We start from the raw sequence: 21791 nt of genomic DNA, 5'->3' as shown, positions 1-21791 counted from the left end.
TTGCATTACTTTAATACCAGTGATTCAAAACAAAGCAATGCCAAAGGGAACAAAAGTTCTGTCAAGCCATTAAAATCTTCTTTGCCATTAACACAATGAAATTGATGCATGAGCATTTAAAGTTATTAGCAAGTGCTGCCAGCAGAAGCTGGTTGGGATTGCATAATATATAGTGGGCTTTATTAAAGTAAAATGGTATGTTTATTGTTATTATCATCATTAGTTCTGAAGTAACATAAACAGGGCTGTGAATTGGGAGAGGACAGGGAAACAAGAAGGAACATGCTCTGCACTGTGTAAATAGTCAGGGACACAATTATCACAATTAAGACATTTTTAAACAAAGGAACACACATGGTATCTCGGCTAACCATTGAAAATGGCATGTGTGATGCTAGGGAGGGGTGTTAAAGAGGGGGCTTCTGTATCTCTGCTGCTCTAACTCTTCCCAGTCTGACTCACTCGGCTGGATTTTGGGCTGCTCCTGCTACTGCTGTGAGAGATTTTGTGGTTGCTGTGTATACTGTGGGCTTATTGGGGGAGTATTTGTTTTGTTTTTTCGTACTCCAACATACTAATTTTTCAATGAAAAAATCAGGAGTGTATTAGAGACATATGTACTCCCACTGAGCACTGCAGTAATAGCTGTGCTTGCTAATCTTTGTTGAAATTAACTATATTCCGTGCTGACTGGAGAGTTGGTATGAGGTAGGGAAAACACAGATGAGCAAAGAACTTGCAGGTACTGAGAGGGGAAGAAAGTTGTTTAAGTGAAAAGCAGAGAGATGAAGGAAGGCCAATGAAGCGCTGGAATATCAAGTCAGGCAGTATGAGGGTGGACTGCATGCCTATTGCAGTTAATGCTAAACACTGGGAGTTCTCAGCCTAGGTTTGTTAGGTAGAATTTGAGCTGAGTAGGAACTGGGTGAAAAAGGTAAGGCTCTTTTTTGGTCAGTTGAATGTTTTTAAGTGATATTATAGAAAATTTTAAGTTGCTGGGGTAAATAAAAATCACTAATATCCCTGCAGTGTAGTCATGTTCACTTGAGTACTTCTTTACCAAGATATTGATGAACTGTTGGAAATTCAGAGAACAGTGATGAAATAAGCCAAAGGGATGGAAAATCTTGTTTATTGGGAAAGAAGGTAAAAGTTGAATGTACAGCATTTGAGAAAAGTGGAGTATAATTCTGTATGTCCGTGCATGGTATGAATCTGAAGTAATTGCTTAGAGTAGTGTGAAGAGCTCTACAGAAAGACTGAGGTAACATTGAAAGCAAAATTTTAAGTTATCACAAAAAAAGGGCCAAATAGTTTCCAACACTGCTCCATATTTTATTGAGGGAAGGGATGGGAGACCCATTCCCCTACAGTTTTTGGGTCAGAGTAGCCACAGTACTAGAAGAAATGGGGAAAATGTGCAACATTAGCAGAGTGTGAACTTGGTGATCTAATAGGTGTTTCTGGTCTTTGACTTTTGTAGCCATGTGGATTTATTCTTGAAGCTTAGTGCTGGTTGAAATACAGGAGGAAAGCCATAGCCGGTGCTTTTGGTCAAGCTCTATAGCAGATTAGGATGGCAGGGATTAAGTTTAGTCATGAGTGTCTTTAACCAAACTAGTTACCAAGGGCAATAAGGTAGAAGCATCGGGCAGAAAGCTCTCTCTAAATATTTATGGTACAAATATGGGGTTTGGTACCTTCCTGAATATTGTCTCTTCTGCTGCTGCTGTATCCTCATGATAAGAACCCATCATAACTACCTGCAAGTGCTACAAAATGGTTATACGTATGGGTCGTGTCTCCCTGTTTACATAATTGTTCACAGTATTTAGAGGTTTTGTGCTCTTTCATGTTCTCAGAATGAGGGATTGTGGCAAATGCTGCAAGTGCGATTTAAATGAGTGTTTTCAATTAGAAAACGTTAAGGACAGCACTGTGTGTGTGTGTGGGTATGGTTGTGTGCATATCGCACCTTTTGAAGGGGAGAAGGAATATCTGTCAAGCCTCTTGAGGTGAATTCCTGTGTGGTGTTCAGTCTTCAGAGGATGCTTAACCTGCAACAGGCTGATGAAGTGAGGGACAACAAAATCAGCAGCCGCTCTTACAGTCCAACCAGTATTTTACTACAGTATATGTTTAAGTTTTAAGAGCTGTCTTGGCTGTTAGCCTATTAAGCTGTAGGATAAGATAGTTGATGATAACAGCTTTCTCCTAACTGTTATCACCTCTGTCCTTTGCTGCAGCATGCAGCAAGTTAAAACAAACCTCGCCTTCTCTCCGAAGGCTGCCGATAGGACTAACAGTGGGATCTTCTTCAATTACAGAAGTTTCAGGCAATTCTAGTGCCAGTTCTCAACTGTGAGGAAATCAGAGTACTTTATTGCTTCCAAAGTGTTGTTAGTAGCACAAAACAGTGTGGAAGGAAAAACCAACTTTTGACAAAATGGGTCCTGCTGATGATTTATGTTGATCTGAACTGGAAAGTTTGGTAGGCAGCAAGAGTGGCACAGCAGCCTTCAAACAGAGGCAGTTGCTTGTTATCTGTTCACCTGTGTGGTTGTAGCGACCGAACTTTGCATCCAGCACCTGACTAAGCATTTCTTTTTTTTCTTTAAACCTAGGTTACCCTTCCCAATGACTCCAGCTGTGTGGAAGAAATATTACGGGTGAGTAATAATGTCTGCTTTTGTATTCTTCATATAGCTGTAGTGCTGTTATTTCATTTTTTGTGAAGAAGGGTTATATGGCTGTCTTTAACGCTGTAGTTAAATAATAACATATTAGTGGGTCTGTGCTAGAGAGACATGGTTAAGGGGTAGGCCAAGGGTGCTCCTTAGTGAGTAAGGTCGGTTCACATAATACTCTGCATCTGCCAGCTTGTCTTGGTCAGGATTTACACACGTTCCTGTCCTTGTTTAAGCTCTGTGAGTCTCTCCAGGACACATTTCTCTCCTGCTCTGAGGTGGAGTTGCCTTAGTTCTCCCACTCACAGACTGACCTACAGTATACCTTTTCCTGTTTTCCCCCAGACTACAGTTGTTCATCGTTCATGGTTTTGTTAAAGACCTACAGACGTATTTTTCCTGGCAGTGCTCTGGTCAGTGGATGAATACAGAAAAATTAAGCAACCACTCCAAACTGAGCATGGCTTAATTGCAAGAAGATCATATAACAAGTAAAAGGGGAGTGTGAACAGTAGTTGTGTATATATATAAATCTGTTACTTTAAGTGTAAGACGGGCTTCTTCCCAGACACCCCAACTTTGATGTCCCCTGTTGGCCATGAGATTTGCCTGGGGGCAGGTTTGCAACCCACTGGTCCCTATCTGGGCTTTCAGGTTTTATCCTTATGGGTTGAGTTTGTCGTCTATCAGAGCTACCTCTCTGGGATTGCTAGCCAACCTGCTGGTTTTCGGTGTAGAGGGGATAAAATTTCAGTGGGAATTTGTGCCAGCCGTGTCCTTATCACTAGAAGCAACTGCTGCAAAGTAACCCAGACCTGAAGTCATGTGTAACAATTGTGCCAACTTGCTTGCAAAGACATGGACTTATTCTTGCTTATAAAATAAAATAGGCTTCTCAGTATTCATTGCAATTCAGAGTTAAATAGTTTTGGAAACTTGTTCCTGTTTTGTGTACACACGTTATCTTGGGGTGATATTGATGTCCTTATGGGTTGCCATTGTTGCTGCAGGAGTAGTTTGAACCAGCAGGCAAGCATGCACATGCTGACCTGCAGTAACAGAGGAATGTGCATCTGCATGTGCACCCAGAAGCAATGAATGGAAGGAAATAAGTAAAATTAAGTTTCAACCTTCGAAGTGAGCAGGGGTTTATTACCTGTAGAACACTAAAGGAGCAAAAGCAAAGAAAATGTTGAAAGATTGTGCAAAATACTTGGTACATTTTAAATGTCTTCTTCCCCTGTTTATATATTTCAGTTAGGTTCATTACTGTAGTTGGAATGAATGACTTCTTAGCTGGGGAAAGCAGTTGTTTTCAGTAAACAGCATCAAAAGAAAATGTGATGTAACAAACTTCAGGGATCAGTTATCAGGGTGACAGTTTTAATGTGGGAGCAATGTATATAAATCACAGAAGCAGAGGTGTCTTTTTTTCTAATCAAGAGGAGGTGATCCTATTTCCTACCCTGTGACTGTAACAAAAAGACTCAACAAACTCAACAAAAAGAGGCAGAATGTCCCAGGCTTCCTTCTGAAACCCGCTGAGACTGTTTGCAGGACTTTCTGTTGTCTCCAGAGAATGGGGATGAACTGCAGAGCCCCTGCAGCTGCAGGCAGCACCTCCTGCCACCAGTAGGCTGTTAAACTCTTTGGCAGGTTTCTGTGTCTCTGGGGATCTGTCTCACAAGGGTATGTAATGGGCACCCAAAAAAAGGGATACGAACCAGCAGAGCTTTCTTGACTGCCAGGTGCAGATTGCCTGGAGTCACCTCCTGTGCTCAGCCTTGCCATCCAGCTGTGGAGCAACCTGTCAGCCATAGCCGCAGGCATAGCCAGAAGCTGTCGGGAGCATATGAAACTGCCTGTGCCGGGGAGCAGGTAGGGAGGTACGGGCTTGGCGTGGGGCAGGTGAGCGTGGGACCTTGGCCATGGTTCACCTGGGCTCTGCGCTCCCTTGCCGCATGCACAGTTAGGTGCGTTTGCACGCTCTGACACGCTGAGGGTGGCTTAGTATGCCATCGGCATGGCGTTAGGCAGCTCTGGGCGCTGACAGGCTGTCTGCAGCCTTCTTGTAACCTGTCTGCAAGCGGGCTGCAGGCTGCCAGCCAGGCCCTGCGTGTATGAAAGCAGCAGGTTACCGAGCCGCTTCTGGGGCCACCTGTCACAGGCCCAGCAAACCCCAGCCCCAGCTCGCGGCCTTCAGTGGCAGCGTTTTAAGCTTTCAGCTTCGTGTGTTGCTGAAGCACATGTGGAGGTAGAAGGACCTGAGTTTTGTCAATGACTTTGTTCTTCGCAAATTTATAATGCAGAGTAAGCTAGCGGGAAATGTGTTTGGGCTGCATGCAGAGTATCATATTCTACTTGACAGGCAACAGAGAGAAAGTCAGCAAGAGAATGTGATGCCCAGCAGTGGTCAAAGTCCAGTCTTCAGGCTTCCCATGGGGGTCCTGTGTCAGGACATTCAGGCTGTGTGCTCAGATGAAAGGATGACCCTTGGTTTCAGCAGCAATTTATGCTTTGAGAACCTGGATTAAGTTTTCAGCCCTGACAGATGCTTCTGGCCTTTTGGGACCATTTACTTAGGCTCTGAAGAGCCTCTGGGAGTGTGGGCCTCAGGTCCATGATGGCAGTTTTCCCAGGTAAAAATTAGGCTATTCACATTTCCATCCTGTCATGGATGTGTCAGAGGTAAACAAGAAAGATTACGAGACAGTCAAGACCTGCAGGTGGACAGACAGGGTGGTGAGAGTGTCCATTTTGACCAACCAAACCGTTGGCAACATCAGCACATTCTGCTCTGGCCATGTCCGCTACTGCGCTGTGCACCCCCGAGTGCCAGAGCAAGGATGCTGCCTGCCAGTTTTCCTTGAGAGTATTTCATGCCTTGAAGTTGCTTTTTATCCTTTTTTTTTTTTTTAAAGTCAAGAGTATTAAGTGACTTAATTATGTTTCACCCCTCAGAAAAACACAGTAACTCTTGTAACTCTTTTATGGGTTTTTTTTTTTGCTAGACTTTACAAGGAAGAGGTACCTAAGCTAAGATCCGTGACCTCTGATTTTACAGAGCTTTTTTTTCAAGCTGAACTTGATTAATGTTTTTTCTAATTGTAGAAGTTTGCAATTCCTAATCTTTCTTTTTTTTTTTTTTTTTTTCCTTTTCCTCCCAGGACAGAAAGGTTTGATTGGGTTTATGGTCAAAATTTCCAGCCAAGTGAGGGGAAAGGTCTTGAGTCCATTCAGACCCCTGAGTATTTAGAGACAAAATCCTTCAGATTTCCTGAAATGTTTAGCTACTTATGTCATCATCTTGTGTAAATGCTTTAAGGACTGTTCCTGATACCACAACCAAAGGTTAATGGCAGACCAGTCTCCTGTTGATTTTGCTTTTCTAATCAGGATGGCTGAGAACGTCGTTAAAATAATAATAATAATAATAATAATAATAATAATAATAATAATAATAATAATAATAATAATAATAATAATAATAATAATAATAATATCATCATCTTGTATAACTAAGGCCAAGCTGTAAAGGTAGTGCAGGGCATTTGCATTTAATACAGGTTGCTAATACCAAATTGAATGATGAAGGTGAATACAGTGGTGGTCAGTACACCTTTTTTGGTTCCAAAATGTGGCTTATTTTTTTAAACCAACACTGAAATATCCACTTTGAAAGCATGGATAATGCGGAAAACAGGCAATCCACAGTGTGTGTGTGTGTGTGTGTGTGTGTGTGTGTAGTTCACATTTCATTAATGTGGATTTAAATTAAATTGTCACTTGCTATGTGCAGCCATTGAAAAATGAGTTCATTGAAATGTTGTGATACAAAGTGTAGACAGGGCAGGAGAACTGACATTTTAAAACAGTATTCTGAAGCTGTGACTTGTGCCACTTGTACCAGTGCTTTACATCAGTGTGCCTTGCTGGTATTGCAGGCTATGTGACCCACCTGATGGCCTAGGCATGGGGGGGGGGGGGTAGGTGTGACACTGAGTGTGAACTAGCAGCGATCCTATTTATGCCTAGGAAGGGACCTCCCTTAGAATTGGTTTACCTCTGGGTAAAGAGGTGATAAGCATACAACATTACATGGGAAAGAAAGGAAATTTTATTTAACTAAATTTTCTGGAGGACTTGTAGCACAAATTGAAACTTTGGGCTAGCTGTTTAGGCAATCGATTAGATGTAATCCTGCAGAAGTGAGGCTCTGGTCTGTACACATAAAGCTTTCGTGTCTGTGTTGCTAACCATCTGGGCAGGCACTTCTGTCTAAAAATCTGTCCCTGCTTAGAAGAACAAAAGAATTCTTGTAGGTACATATTTGCTGTAGTAAGGCATCAAGTAACTAGATGGACTTCTGATGTTATGTGGACAGCTGTGTTATTAATTAAAAGCTTTCTCGTCTGGAAGCAAACAAATCCTAAATATAATTCAGATTGTAATTAGTGTAAAAATAACTGGTGTTAAATGAGCAAAGCCTGTAATGTGTATGGTCTTCTATTCTTCTGATGACTAGCTCAAGTCTAATGACATTGCAGAATATGTAAATTGATCAGCAGGTGAAAATGCCCTTGACTGGGCAAATTATGTGTAGTATTACCTTCATCATGCCAACTGAAAGCACTAACAGATTTAATATGTATCATCCATAGCTGAGGTGAGCTGTTCACAGAGCAAAATTAGACTGTAACAGATACAGCCCATTATTTGCCCCTCAGTAATTGTTTTCTCTTCTAAAACACAAACCAACATTGAAGAACGATGCTAAACCTAATTATAATAATTGTAATTTGAAAAATACAGGTACACTGTCCAGTGTGGTTACAAATGCACTTAGTAGCTGACAGGCAGTTTAAATATTTTCATGTGGAATCTGGGGGCTTGCTGGGGAGGACATGATGTGAATTTAAAATGATTATCCAGACGTCATTGGACAAGTGAATAACGAGCTGACTGGCCTAGTAAATCATGTGAACCTGTCAAATGTGGGAACACGTTGGGGAGGAGATGATGTCAAGTAACAGTAACTTAGCAACCTGGCATTTAGCTGTCCAGAGAATGAGTAAGAGTAGCCACTTTTAAATAGCTGAGTAAATAAATGAATCCCTATATGTCTTAGGTGTGCTATAAAAATAGCCCAGCACCGTATGTTTTGTGTCAAGCTGCTTCTTTCTCCAGGATAAGGTGATTTATTATTTCTATTGAAATGAAAAAATGGATTGAAAAGTTAACCCACGTGTAAATGTGTATCTGCGGCCTTTGTCCCTCGTCTGGCGTGCAGCCTTTGGAAGCGTGTAAGGAACGGATAATAGCCTGCTTTGAAAAAGGCAATATGTTACCCTGTAGGGTTGGTTGTTTTGTTGGTTTTTTTTTTTTTCCTTTGGACTTTGGCTTATGTACATGAAGATTTGGATGGATAAAAACAATTAATTTCTTAGCAATTTCCAAGCCATTGCATTTTCAGCTTTTTATCAGCATTTTCTTAATGGAGGCAGAACCAGTTTCTGCTCTCACATAAAAATAAATCAAGGGGTAATTCCACTGACCTCTGATCTCATTTGAGTTCATTGAATTCTTCTTCCTCCCACACTGGTATAAATTGGCAGCAGCTCCACTTACGTTGCTGCTGCTGTTATTAAATAAAAAGGAGTTACCCCTGCATTACTTTAGGTATACATAAAAGAAGCAACTATTCCTTTACTCTGATGACTCTCTAGATGTAGTCTCAATCCAGAAAAACGGAAATGCTGTGTAGTTCTTTGAGAACAGTTCATTCCTGGTTTAGTAGGTGATCAGCTCAATTCTCATCTCAGTACCAGCACAAACGTTCAGCAACAATTCCAGGAAGGTCAAAAGTAGCTTTTTCCCAGCATTTTGTGCACTGTCCAGGCGTATACACGCAGGCATGGTGAGATCAGTAAATGGAGTCATTTAAGGACAGTCTGGCGTAGGCTTGAAGTGCAAAAGGCTCTTTAGGAGTTGGAGAATGCAGCCTTAGGTCTTCCCAGTTTAGAGCAGACCCTTAACACAGAGGCTTGCCTTGGCCATTGTGATTTACACCTAAACACAGCAGAACAGTTTTTGGCCATTCACCTTCACAGTGACAACATCGTAGTGCCACCCGTGAGACAGGCACCTCAGGAGCATTATCCCAAAGCTGTCTATTATGACTTGAAGGTACATAATGTAGAAAACTCAGATCTAACTTCAGGCTAGCTGAGTAAGAAGCTGACATGTGTCAATGCTCAAGTACTTAGCTTACGCGGTGCGTTCTGTGGGCCGCTGTTGCACTGCTGGCACGGCGCAGGTTAGATAGTAAAGGAGTTCACTTGTGATGTAGATATGTACTATAAATCTGCTTTGTGCTGCAAGATCAACGCAAAGCAGGCTTCATGCTGTTGGGGAGGTGACGGGGAGAAAAGGTTGACTGTCTGATCTGACAAATGCGTGTGGGTGTGCAGTGTTTCCTGTATTCGAAAGGTGGTGTTTTGCACCTGCCTGTTACAGGGATAAATGCCTCTTCAAGATGTGAGGCAGCAAAAGATTAGACCTTTGTCAGGACAGACAAGCAAGGTCTGATTCCAGCCTGCAGGCACATTTATCAAATAAAGGTTTTATTTTTGTAGCAGTATTAAAGAAATTACTTAGCAAAGAACTTTGAAATGTAAAATCTGATCATCATGTGGGTCTATTGCAGCCTGTCTACACTGTAACAATAAAAAAAGATTACAAAAGGTATTCAGGAAAAGAGAGAGATTGCAGTGCGCCTATTTCAAACTCAGTATTCAGTTCAATTTTCTTATCTCTTAACCATAATATTTTAACATCTATTTTCATACTGCCAAATTGAAATATTGCTGATTTCAGTAGTATTATATAATTCTGCTGTCAATGCCAGATTTACCATTGCTACTAAAATGACTATAAAGTAAGCTGACATCACAAGAGTTTGGACATATATTACTGCTCCTGAAGAGATTGAAAGCACTCTCATGAGAAATGGATGACTAAATGAAAAAGTGTTAATTCTTATCTTTTTTCCAACCTCTTCAGCATCTCTTTTGCATCAAAACAACCACATTTTGTTCCTTTTCCTCATTGATAGTCACCTCAGAAATGATCCACTATGTATTGCAACATGTTACAACCTCGGCATCCTCACTCTGATTCAGTACCCTTTTATGATAAAAATAATGATACTTCATGAGTATATACAAAATAATTCTTTAAAAGCCAGTTCAAACAAAAGTAATTTAAGCAAAGTCATTGTCTTGGAGGAGAAGATACTAAGTTTTGCAGCTTCTGCAGAAGGTCAGGTTCACCCTCTGCAGCACTTGCAAGTTTTGGTCACTTCATATACTACTTTTTCAAAGACCTCTAAGTTTCGTGGTTCCAGAAATAACTGGAAGTGAGAGAGACATAAATGTGGGAAAATGAATTGATGAGGTCTTGTAATTGAGTCGAGATTATCATAAAACTTAGATTCCTACTCCAGATTTGCAGACCCATGGGACCTGACTACCCAACCCTTTTCATCATTGTAAATAAAGACTTGTGTTTCAGTGAAAGTGCGAGAGAAAATGGACCCAAAGAATCTGGGATGTCAGATCAACTCTGACCTTTTGTATCCTCCGATGAATGAAAAAAGGCCCCAAGTGCTGGACTTGACAGAAAAACACTTGTACAGTTACAGTGTTTGACTGTAGCTGTACCAGGTGTCCGTTAAGGACCTTGTGGGCTGCATGAATTTATTGTGTAAAACCATGATTAAGTACTTCAGAGCCTGTTGTGTGCCTGTCCTGGAGTACTGCTGCCAATTCCAAAATGACCAGTAACAACTACTGGCACAGTATGCAGTGCGGTCAAGCAGAAAAGCCGTCTGAAGCTCCTATACTCCACTGACACATTACTGCCAAAGTGTTAAACAAAAAAAATATGTAGTCCTATTTTGAAATATAGGTAGTAGAATATTCCTCTGGTCTCAGATTAATCATTTCTGTTATTTCATCTTGTCCTGTCAAAATGAAACATGGTTAAATATGGGCATTGAGTGTTTAAACTGCTAGCAGTGTTACCTTTCATTTAAGTAGATTAATAATGTGTACTCTACATAACAAATTGCTTTAGGCACTGAATGAAGACATTGAAAACATTAAAATCGAGTTATGTTTTCTGAAATAGATGCATGCTTTAGAAACAATTCTAGTTTGAAATTACAAAGTCTGTAGCATCTTCTGTGGCTCTTTATTTCACAAAAGGGAAGGGGTCCATCCCTTCGGCCCTGAGGGGCAGGCGTTGTGGGTTTTAAGTCCTGGTAGGAAGCATCCCCATCAGTCAGCACTGCTGAAGAAGCTGGTGGGGCCCATGAAGGGAGGTTGGCCATATGTGGTTAGTCAAGAGAAACAGCTAGGAAAAGGCTGGGCAGGCTTGCAGTGTCCAAGGGAAGGCAGGGCTGGAAGATGTAACTAAATGAATCTTCAGAAAGAGTTTCAAGAACCTTCCTCTTTGAAATTCTCCTCTGAAGTTTCAGCTGGCCATGACAATGAAAACCTACCAAAAAATTGGTTGATGGTTGAAACAATGCATGTGAGGAAAGAACTAGAGAAATGAAGGAAAATGGACCGAGGGGCCAGATACTTGAGGCATGCTCAGTTTCACTGCTTTAACTACAACTACCATGTCGCAAACTTTGATGCTTCACTGCTCTTGTGCTCTTAGAAGGAAAGTAAAGAAAACAGGACAAAGGTGACACCTGGAGTAAACCTGAAGTTAGAACTTTGGATCTCATTGTTTCTCTCAGAGGAAATGGGTGGAAATGTTCTGTTACAGCCGGTATCAGGAATATTTGTTGCCATTTTACTCATGTACTGCAGTCTAAATTTAACTCAGGTCACTCCTAATCTCTGCTTCTTAAGGCAAGAATGCAGATACCACCTGAGTTACGGATCAAGAATTATGTCTTTCTCAAACACCCCCTGCATGAGCAGGTGGACTTTCCCTTTGGAGGAGTCATATGGTTACATGTTACCAACCTTGCCAGCCTCATGGGGTTTGTGAAAGCAGCCTAACATGGGAAGGCAACAGTCACCGTCTGTCCTAAGTTCAAGTTACTCCACATTCTGTAGGGAAAACAGTACTGGAAGCTGCCTTTCTGGGGGGAGCAATTTATGTCTTTGCTACTTGCCATTGATCTATAGGCTTTAATAGTGTCATGCGGCATAGTCAGTGGAGCTCTTTCTGAAGGTTTCTTCCTTCTTACCTGTGGCGATTGTTTCAGCTGTCAAAGTCTTCAGAATACACCACTTCATACCTGCCAGTAGAAGACTGATATGGTCCATCTTCCCATCTCTTTGAACATCCTCTCAATAAATGTTTGAATACATAGACTCAGATAAAATGTCCTACCTTTAATCTTCCTCTATAACCCCAAGATGCCACTTTGCTCCACGGTGTCTCCTTCTATGAAACAGGAGAATAGAACCTCACCCACACTGCCATCGCGCTGTGAAGTTAAATTAGTTGCTAGCAAAATGCATTGCAGTCCTCAGCTGGAATTATTCGTGTTATAATTGTGCAAAAGCAAGGCTCATTCAGATATGTAAAATTACACTACATACTGTGGCTTATCCATTTCTGTACAGAATTTCTAACATTTCTTTAAAGAAAGCGTGTCATTGAATTTAATGTTCTGAGAAACCTCATGAACTTCCAATCTATTTTAGCCATATATTTCAAATTGTGCTTATAATTGTGGGTTTTTATTGAATATGTAAGTTCCTTTCAATATCTTAATACAGTACATGGGTTTTAATACACATTTGAGAAGAATGCACACTGTGGATGGGAGGCACTTTTGAGCGTTTTCAAATTGTCACAGTAAAATTGTCACATTTGTTTAATTAGCCTGTAGATCCTGCCATGTTGATTTATGTCAGCTGTGTAACAATTTCTTTGGATAGCTAGAAAAGCTGACCAGAATGCTTTACTTTTTTTTTTTTTTTAATCTTTTTACTTTTTCTTTCTTTTTTCTCCCCCCCCCCCATTTCTCACATTTCTGTTTGATTTAAAAGCAGTCATACAGGCACCCAGCCTTTCAGAAGTCAGCTGAAGAAAATGTCAGGCTGTAGCATTAGAAAGGAAAATGGTTTTATTAGTTGAAGTCATTGAGGTGTTGTTCAGAGGCAAGAGATAAAAACTGACTACAGACATGAATCTGAAGTTCAGACCTAAGTGCTCAGATTTATGTTTGTTCAACATTCTGCATGCACTATTTATTCTGCCTGCTGTTAGTGTTACTGTATTGCCTTCCAGGGCTCCGAAGGCGAGCGCTCTGCTGTGGGTGTCACTAGAAACCCTCTTCTCCACAGTTTACAGCTCTTTAGGTATTTCCTGTATTCCAAAACTTCTGTCCAATATCTAAGCAAATATACTGCGGGGGGGGGGGGGGGGGGAGGTGGAAATAATATGTACTAGTACTTTGCAGAGTGAAACAGGAGCAACATGGTCATACATGAACTTAGGAGTCTTGCATGAGTTGCTAATGGGAAAAAAGAAAAAGAGGGCAGGGTAGTGTTCATTGTATTTGCTCTTGGCTGAGTGGGTGATTTAAGGCATGGACCAAATTTCGTCTATGGAGCCAAGCTGGAAAATGGTGGGTACTGATCTCTTGTGAGGAATGCTTTGAGATCCTCTGATGGAATTTATTGCACAAGCTCTGAGTGTCAAAGGCCCCTTTGGGCTTTGTAGTCTATTAATTTCTTTGCCATGAGTATATGCTGTTAAAGAATATGTTGTTTGTGTACCCCAAAGTACACTAACCTTTAAAAATATTCTTCTGAGCCTCAGAAAAAAACCCTTGGTCTTTGGTTTTTAGGAGAACCTTCCCAGTAGTGATTTTTTTTTTTTTTTTAATCAAGCCAATTAATCCCTTCCCGCTTATTCCAGCATTTTATCATTTCTGACCTCTTGAGCCCCCAGTCTTTTCAGTAAGAGGTCTGAGTTGCTAGTTTATCTGAAAAAGGTGCTTTGTACCAATCAAATGAAAACTGGTGCTCAGATTTTTTAAGAGCAGCCCCTTGTCATTTCGGAGTTCAGACAAAAACAAAGAACACAGCTTCAGCAGTGAGGTGTTCACTGGAGGCTTCTTTTCATGAAAATAGTTAACACTATTTTTTTTTTTCCTTGGCAATTGAGTCATTGTTGCTTTTAAAAGAAGTTGTCATGATCTCCTCATTACCATTTTTCTTAATATGGTAAGTGTAAACTACAAGAAAGCTATCATGTTTGAAAAGATACAGGAACCCTGAGGAATGTTACACTAACTGCTTGTGCTCTTTGAAAAGGCTTAGACTGAGAATTTGACTAAATGTATCATTCTGTCTCCTTTGCAGCAGCATTGTCATTTTGTAGTGTCTCACAACACAAGTTACCCTTCAAAATAAATGCCGTGTTACTGCATCTAGCCTTTGTATCTCTCCAGATCAACAACTCCTTTTGGTAATTGCTTGAACATGACAATACATTGCACTTTGTGCTTAAAAAAAAAAAAAAAAAAAAAAAAAAAAAAAGAAAGAAAAAAAAAAGTATGCTTTGGCAGGTTTATTCCAGTTTGTCCTTGTATGATAACTGGCAATTGTCAGTGTTTGACACCAGCTGGAGTTGCAAATAGCACTGGCTGCTTAGAGCTAACTAGCAACCATGGGTCTACTGGGTGGTCTTTTCCTGGGCTTGCTCCAAGTTTTTTCCAGATTGCTCATACGACCCCTGATAAACTATTACTAATGAACAGTTTGCTATTCCTTTTTGGCCATCTAGAAGCAACAAAGACAATGCATGTCATCGTCTAGTAATGTAGATATATAATTTTTAAATGCTGGGGCACCAAATTTACTGCATTGTAGAGCTGTGGCTTTTGAGTCCTATCCAGTAGTTTTCCTGTGGGAAAAAAACAGTAGTGTAGTGTTTGGAGACAGGAAGGTTATGGACTTTGCCATTTTTCAGCCCTGTTTTTAGGAGTTAGTTTATTTCAATGTAGTTTGATGTCAGAAGGGTTTAAAAAACGCAGGCATAGAAGGAGAATATATTAATCTGCTGTATAGTCTGAACTTGCTGATTTCAGACCTTAGGACCACTCTGTGTGGGACCAAGCAACCTCAGCTGTCATACGTCTTAGTGGCAGTTCTGAGTATGTAATGTTTCCAACCTCAGACGGATTACCTTTGTAAGAAAAAACAAGCTGGGAAATGAGGAATCAAATACATGCGTGTGACAGTGGGAATCTGTCTACCAGAAATATTCTGAAGCCTCCATACCTTAACGGAGATCAAAAAAGACCTCAGCATGTTTTGGCTTCAGTTTTCTTTACTCTTTAAGCTGGCTTATTTGGGTAAGGCTGACATGCCAAAAAAGTGTATGTTGTATCAAAACATCTTCTATACATACATACATTTTTTTCTACACCTGTTAACTTAGCAGGAGTGGATCAAAGGGGAGTGTTGGCATGATTTACAGGACACACAGATGCAGGAACAGACCTGCTTCAAGGCACAAGTGAGGAAAAGGAAATCCAGACTGAAATGTTTGTTCTTTTCCAAAGGCTAAAATTACTATAATAAATTCCAGGTCACATGATAGGGTTTCAGGTGGCTGCTTAGGTCTTTCTGTAAGAGAAGAGAATTAAAGGGTTGAGTGTGAGAGGTGGCAAAGACTCTACCTCTCTGTTACAGGCCAGAACCCATAGTATATTTTTTGGCAAACATGCTAAGCTTTTAACCTTACAAAAAAACAGGGTGCCAAATTAGAGGATCCAATGATCAGGCTTCAATTTGAAGTTTGCTGTCCATCCAGGGCTCGCTGAATGCTGTTCAACCTGGTTATGTTGTCCGCCCACAATTTTTCAGCCAATATTCACTGTTCCTGATTTCCAGCCAATATTCAGAAGTTCCACCACTGCCCCAGGCATTGCATAAGACAAAAAATGAGACAGTCTTTGCCCTCAAAGCATTCATAGTCTCTGATGCAGGCACTGGGAAGATAATCATACTCTGTAGGGGAGACTGCATTCCTCACACACTGAGGGAGAAGCAAGTTTTCAACTGGAACACATGGTAGGGAAAGCACATAGATGAAGAGAAGGAACTGGTGAAAAGGGACAGCTTCTGTAAGAGCAGGTTTGAGCTTTTCTAGGTATTCACGGTGTCTTCACTTCAGCCTCAGACCACTGTTTTAATGGCATTACAGCTGAGGTGTTGATGAGACCATGTAAGAGGGAAACACGCAACATTAAAAAGAAATGCTGCCCTGGCACACCCACTCAGGAAAACCCATGCTGCAATACTGCTTGTGTGGTAAGCAGAATAAAAGAGATCTGGCAGAATCTTGGTTTTGAAGGCCAAAAAAACAGCTTTTGTGAAAGATTTCAATGTGTATTGTACAGCAGTGTGTGGTAGCTTCATTTCTTTGTATTTGATGACTAACAACTTGGAGTCCAATTTTAATGAAAGCAAATCATGGCTTACGCAAAGGAATTCAGCTTTAAACTCAAATAAGTTGCTTAACCTGCTTTTTTAATTTCCCCCATATGCTATTTCAGATAATTGATGCTCCTGTTTTAAGACTAAAGCTGGAGTCTTCTAGCGCAAGTTGATGCCTCCAAATTCCTGATGATTTTTAGACTCTGTTTCATCATATTGTCAGGATGTGGGTTGTAAACTGGTTACATGGGTCTAAAACTTAGTGCACAATGTAAAACTTAAATAGTTTCTATGCTAAGCCTACAGAAAGAGAAGTTTTGTAGTTTAGTCATTTAATGTTGCCTGATACTGAATTTGGATATTTTATTTTTTCACTACATTGGTATAAGTGGCTCCAGAAATTAAATGCATTTTGTAATAAATTACATGGATAAGGTCTTGTCATGTGACTACATAATTCACTGTTGTATTTTGTATGAAAAAAAAACAACCAACAAACAACAAACAGGAATTGATTACATCTGGCAATGTAAAGGAGATGGTGTAATGTATTGTATAAATGTGCACAGTGGAGTGCCTCAGGGTAGGTGCAGTCTTGTTTTGTAACTCTAAATTATAGTTCTGCTCTCCTCTTGTTGCGAACCCTAAATTTCAGAGAAGAAAACAGACGATTCAAGACATGCTTTTTTGCTTGTGAAGCTCAGGATGGATGGAACAAATTACCAGATTCCCTTAAACAAGTGCCAGCAGTGAATAGTTTCAAAACACAGTTGCTTATTTACTTGGGGAAATGTTGCCAATGTTTTTTAAATTGCAGAGATGAAATTATATGTTGGTATTAGTAACTTTTGAAAGAATTAGCTTTTTATTACTTATTGTGCCTTTGTTTATATTATACTGTTGTACTGCCAGGATGTTATGTTGTATTTAACAGTTCAATGCATACTTCCAATCTCTTGGGGCCCTCATGAAAATTAGATGTGCCATCGCTGGAGATGGTTACCAACAAGTATCATCCTGAATAAATAAAATCAATGGGATATGGCTGTGCATCTCAGTGGGGATGAGAAGCTGCCAAGAATGGGAGGTATTGCATTGGCCATACTGTCTACAGCAAGACTCTGGTGCTGTGTATTGGACAACGAAGTCATTAGTTTAGATACCAAGAGTGACAGATGAAGAATGCCTAGCTTTCTGGAAGTGGGTTTAATACATGTGACTGCAAGCACCTGGATATTTATCCTTAACTTTTAGGACTCTGAAACTGGTGTTAGCTGGTGTTACTTGAATATCCAGTTTGGGATGCAGTATTAGATAGGATCTCAGCATGGCTGAGAATTAGTAAGTATGGAGGATCAGGATTTTTACCCTCATGGGTGCTCTGGTGTTCTTGAAGTGTGTGCTCTGTGAAAGACACAGCACCCACCACTGCCTGCCAGCATCCCAGGTGAGTGGGACCTCACGTCTGACCCATTCTGGCAGTTCCATGTTCCTGACCCATCAGTAGGTCAGTGCAGAAGAACAGCTATATAGAGGTATGCATACCTCACGTGACCCAGTATCTCACATGTGCTTGGCAAAAGTTCAAAGCTTTATTCATCCTCTCCTTGCCTGCAGCCATTACGGCCTATCTTTAACAAACCCCAGATACTCTGCAAGTAGACAAGATGCCTCTTGCCTCTCTTGGATGGGAAGTGGAGTTACCTCAGTGTCACTATTCCTGGTCAGTACATACCTGTCTTTGGACTCTGAAGGCTCATGGAATGTCACGGAGACAACCCTGGGTCCTGTTTATCTCCTGGACTTTCACTAGAAAGCTTAGAGAGTGGTCTAAGACAGACAGTGTGGGCCAGGGAAGCAATCATACATGCAGGATGCATCTACCTTTGAGTTCATTTCTTAGGCCTCCTTTTTCCACAGAACTCTTAATTTTGTCTCGTTGCATAAGACTTGTCAAGAGAGCTCTCCCATGTGCTTTGTGTAAGGTCCTGTTTCATTTTTTACACTGTGCGATTCTACCTCACCGATTATGTTGTGAGACACACACACCCCCACACCCCCCCCCGTGTCCTTCCTGCACTTTACTCATACAGATAGCCTAAACCTGGCAAGAGTAAGGATACAGCTCTTGTTTTGTTGCAGTTCGCCATAATGATGTTTCTATAGTAGGACACTTAGGGAGTTGTGCTGCATGTTCCTGAAAATACCAAGAATGTTTGAGGAGCTGCTCGAGGCCACGAAACATACTTGGGATTGAATTGAAGGACTGGCCTTCACACTCAGGATGGTTTTTTGACCACATAATCTTCCTGAGGTGGACCTTGAAGAAAATTATCCTGATTCACTTTGGGGAGAAGTAACCAACCTGTTTCACAGAGGAGCCTTGGGAATGAACTATTATATGCACAGCATGGACCATTTGGCGCCCAGGACCCAGCATGGCGCTAAATCATTTGACAGTGTTGACGCACTATTATATAGGCTGTGGTTACTTTTAGGATTGTGTTGGACTTGTTAAATTGGAACCTGGTGGTGGGTTCATGTGGTATAACATCATTACTTTTCCCCCTAAAACAGCCTCTTGAGCTGAGATACCTTCTCACTGTAATGGGGCATTGTTTTTCTTCACATGCACAAGATTGGTTAGAGCAATAAGTACATCAATCATGATTTGCTATTTTTTTATTGTCTTTTAAATGCTCTAAGCAAAGAATGTGAGTGTTATTAGCTGTAAAAGCTACAGTGAGGAAAATGTATGGAAAAGTGTGAGGTATATGAGAGTCAGTATTGAGAAACTCAGCTGAAAAATAAAATGCCCATATTGCTATCACTTTCTTTGTGGCTTTCCAAATATTAACAAAAGAGGAAAGGAAAATGTATCTTGTAAAGTTTGTAGTCAACTGCTATTGGCATCTAAACCAATTTCTGCATTCATTTTCACTGAATACATTTTTTTTTCTTCCCTGTCTTTCCCCTTCTTGTTAATATGGAAAAGAATATTAATTTGCCATGGGAGGATATGAAATGCTTCCCATTCCCCACTTGGGCAAAGGGAACTTATTTGTTGTCATTGATAAAACCCACAAGGTGAACACTGTGGTTTTAGATTATGGTCAGGGAAATGGTTGCTTTCTGTAGAACAAACTCTTGCTTTTCAATAAGAAACTCATGCGTGCATGCACTGTATTTCCAAATGGCTTTCTAGTAGTTTTTGGTACAGTAGCAAGATAAATTCTAGTATGACAAAGCCATCATTGCAAATGCTGCTGCATTGTTCCTCCAAAAATATGTACTGGGCACTAGCCACTGGCAATACATTTGCTAAAACATTTGCATGAGTAAAAAGGTTGCTGCTTTAACATTCATACCAGGAAAACTGCCTTTCTCTTTGAGGCCATCACTGAAGTATTCCCCTCCTGTCCTTTACAGGAAAAAAACGGTGTGGTATCCCTTTGGTGTTGAGAATTTTTTTGAGCACTGAAACATGGCAAATGCATATCCATGAATGTATCTATAGTGTCCCTGTCAATACTGACAATGTATCAAAACCCCTTCCTTAGGAAGCCTTTGGCTCAGTATAAAGCAGGCCAGATTACTGGTCAGGATACTCCCAACTGCTCAGGCAAATTTTCTGTTCCTTCATAAGGAATATGAATGAAAAACAGCCCATAACTTTATTGCCTTTGTGTTCCTTTAGGCTTTAGTGTCATTTGCTTGTACATGTATAAATATATATATATATATGTATATATTCATTCTTTCCTTAGCCTTTTCCCCAGTGATGAAACGGGCTGAGATGTGTTTTTAATTCAGTATGCATCACACACATGAAAAGAGGCTGCCCCTCATGCATTACTGGCTTCATAGCAGAGAGAGTTTGATCAGGTTTGTATGAATGCAGAAACCAGAAAGACACTGTGAAACAAGACATGCTTTTTATTAAGGTTGCATTGATAAATAGTTAATAAAACATTAATAAATCATTAATAGAGTCTTTAATAAATGGTAAATCACTTAGTTATCTTTATTCCATCAAGGCAGTAGGTTGCTTAGCACCAGCTGTAACATGAAGCTTATAATAACCTTAGAACATCTATTCATCATACATTAATTTTTTTCTGAATGCAAGTTTAACATACTGTGTAACCAAAAACTGGAGAAAGTTTAAAGCAACAGATTTAGCTAAGAGTTAAAAGGACTGAGAAGGGCAGTTGACAGACAATACCACAGATAAGGTCTCTTTAACAGCAGTGGCCTCAGATTCCATTTATTGCTAGGAATTCATGCAGGGCTGCTCCTCCTCCTGCTCCTCTGGCTGCCTTCTAATGATGTGGGCAAAGTGTCAGTCCTGAAACTGCCTTTGTGGACCCTAATGCCACAGAAGAAAAACACCAGGATTGTTGCTTTCTTCTGCTGCTTTTTTGCGGATCTGCTGTCCACAAGAGAGGCAGTAAGGGTAGAGTTCGGCCAACAGAGATCTGTCAAACTACAGAACAAGAAAAAGGGCTGGGAAGGGTTTTAGAAATCTCATCGTGTACTCCACATCCCTGTCCCAATGCAGGAATCAATCCCGCCTAAGCCATTCCTGACTGATGCATGCTAATCTCTTCTAAGTGTGTTTCTCCAAAGATGGAGTCTGTGTAGTTCTTTGAACAATCTGTTTCAGTGCTGCATGGTCTTTGCCATTAGAGAGCATTTTCTTATGTCTAACTGGAATCTTTCTGGCTGCAATTTAAGTTCATATCCACCATAAAACTGGAAAACAGATTATTCTCTCCTTTAGCAACAGCTCTTTCTGTAATTGAAGACTGTTCTCATGTCTCCCCTCAATTCTCCCAAGGGAAGTAGCATGAGCCCTATATCTTGGGAGACTTCAAATTAGATCAGGCTAAGCAGTTTAGAGTGCACTGTAGGAAGGGAAGCTGCCTCAGTAGGAACCCAGAGTACACAGTCTAGCTGCTTTTTTCCATAATGACCTCTTAGAGCCTGGCTCAGTGCTTTTATCCATATTTAAAAACACTGCAAACTTTCTTTTCAACAAGAAGGAAATGATGGAAAAATGAAATACAGAGAAAGGAAATAAATCTTGAAGGCAGCTATTAATTTTAGGAACTGGTTTTGTAAAGTTATTTACCATCTGCCCCATATCCCCGGTTCTTTCCTCCCATTTAAATTGTGATTTGGCCTTATACCTCCACAGCCCTTAAAAAGTTTGCTTGGAGTATTTGTAGTTTTGGTGATTCATTAGATCGTGTCTGCATGTGTCCTTCTTAGCTACTTACCTAAGGGCTTTTATAGCTGAAAGAAGCAAACTTAGTCGAAGAGACGAGCGTGCTTAGCTTTAATAAATAAAGCACATGGAGTCTATTAAAACAATGTTTAAATAATTTTCAGAAAGGAGGATGCTTGATGTTACTACATCAGAGGACCACAGTGACTTTTAAGCCAACAAACTGTGCAGGTTTACTTTCTCATTTAATCTCCAGGTCTATAAAAAAAATGCATGCTTCCATAGCAGTCATCTACCCACTCCAACAGTTAACATGATTTTGGAATTATTTTAAGTCCAAACCATGTGAAAATAAATCCTAACTCAATTTTGTGGGATTACTTTGTTTCCATT

The 21791-nt window shown here is 40.5% G+C and overlaps 1 protein-coding gene across 2 annotated transcripts in view; it reads left to right on the top strand.

Annotated features, from left to right (window-relative positions):
* The window catches only part of AFF2 (AF4/FMR2 family member 2), a 351298-nt gene that overhangs the window by 183254 nt on the left and 146253 nt on the right, over positions 1-21791 (top strand). For both annotated transcript variants that reach the window (XM_037408027.1, XM_037408026.1), the window contains exon 4: positions 2625-2669. In XM_037408027.1, the coding sequence (XP_037263924.1) occupies positions 2625-2669 (45 nt within the window). The remainder of the gene's footprint in view (positions 1-2624; positions 2670-21791) is intronic.

This window comes from Falco rusticolus, chromosome 14 (genome assembly GCF_015220075.1).
Source record: "Falco rusticolus isolate bFalRus1 chromosome 14, bFalRus1.pri, whole genome shotgun sequence".
Classification (NCBI taxonomy): Eukaryota; Metazoa; Chordata; class Aves; order Falconiformes; family Falconidae; genus Falco; species Falco rusticolus.
This window is presented reverse-complemented; position numbering and strand designations above follow the sequence as displayed.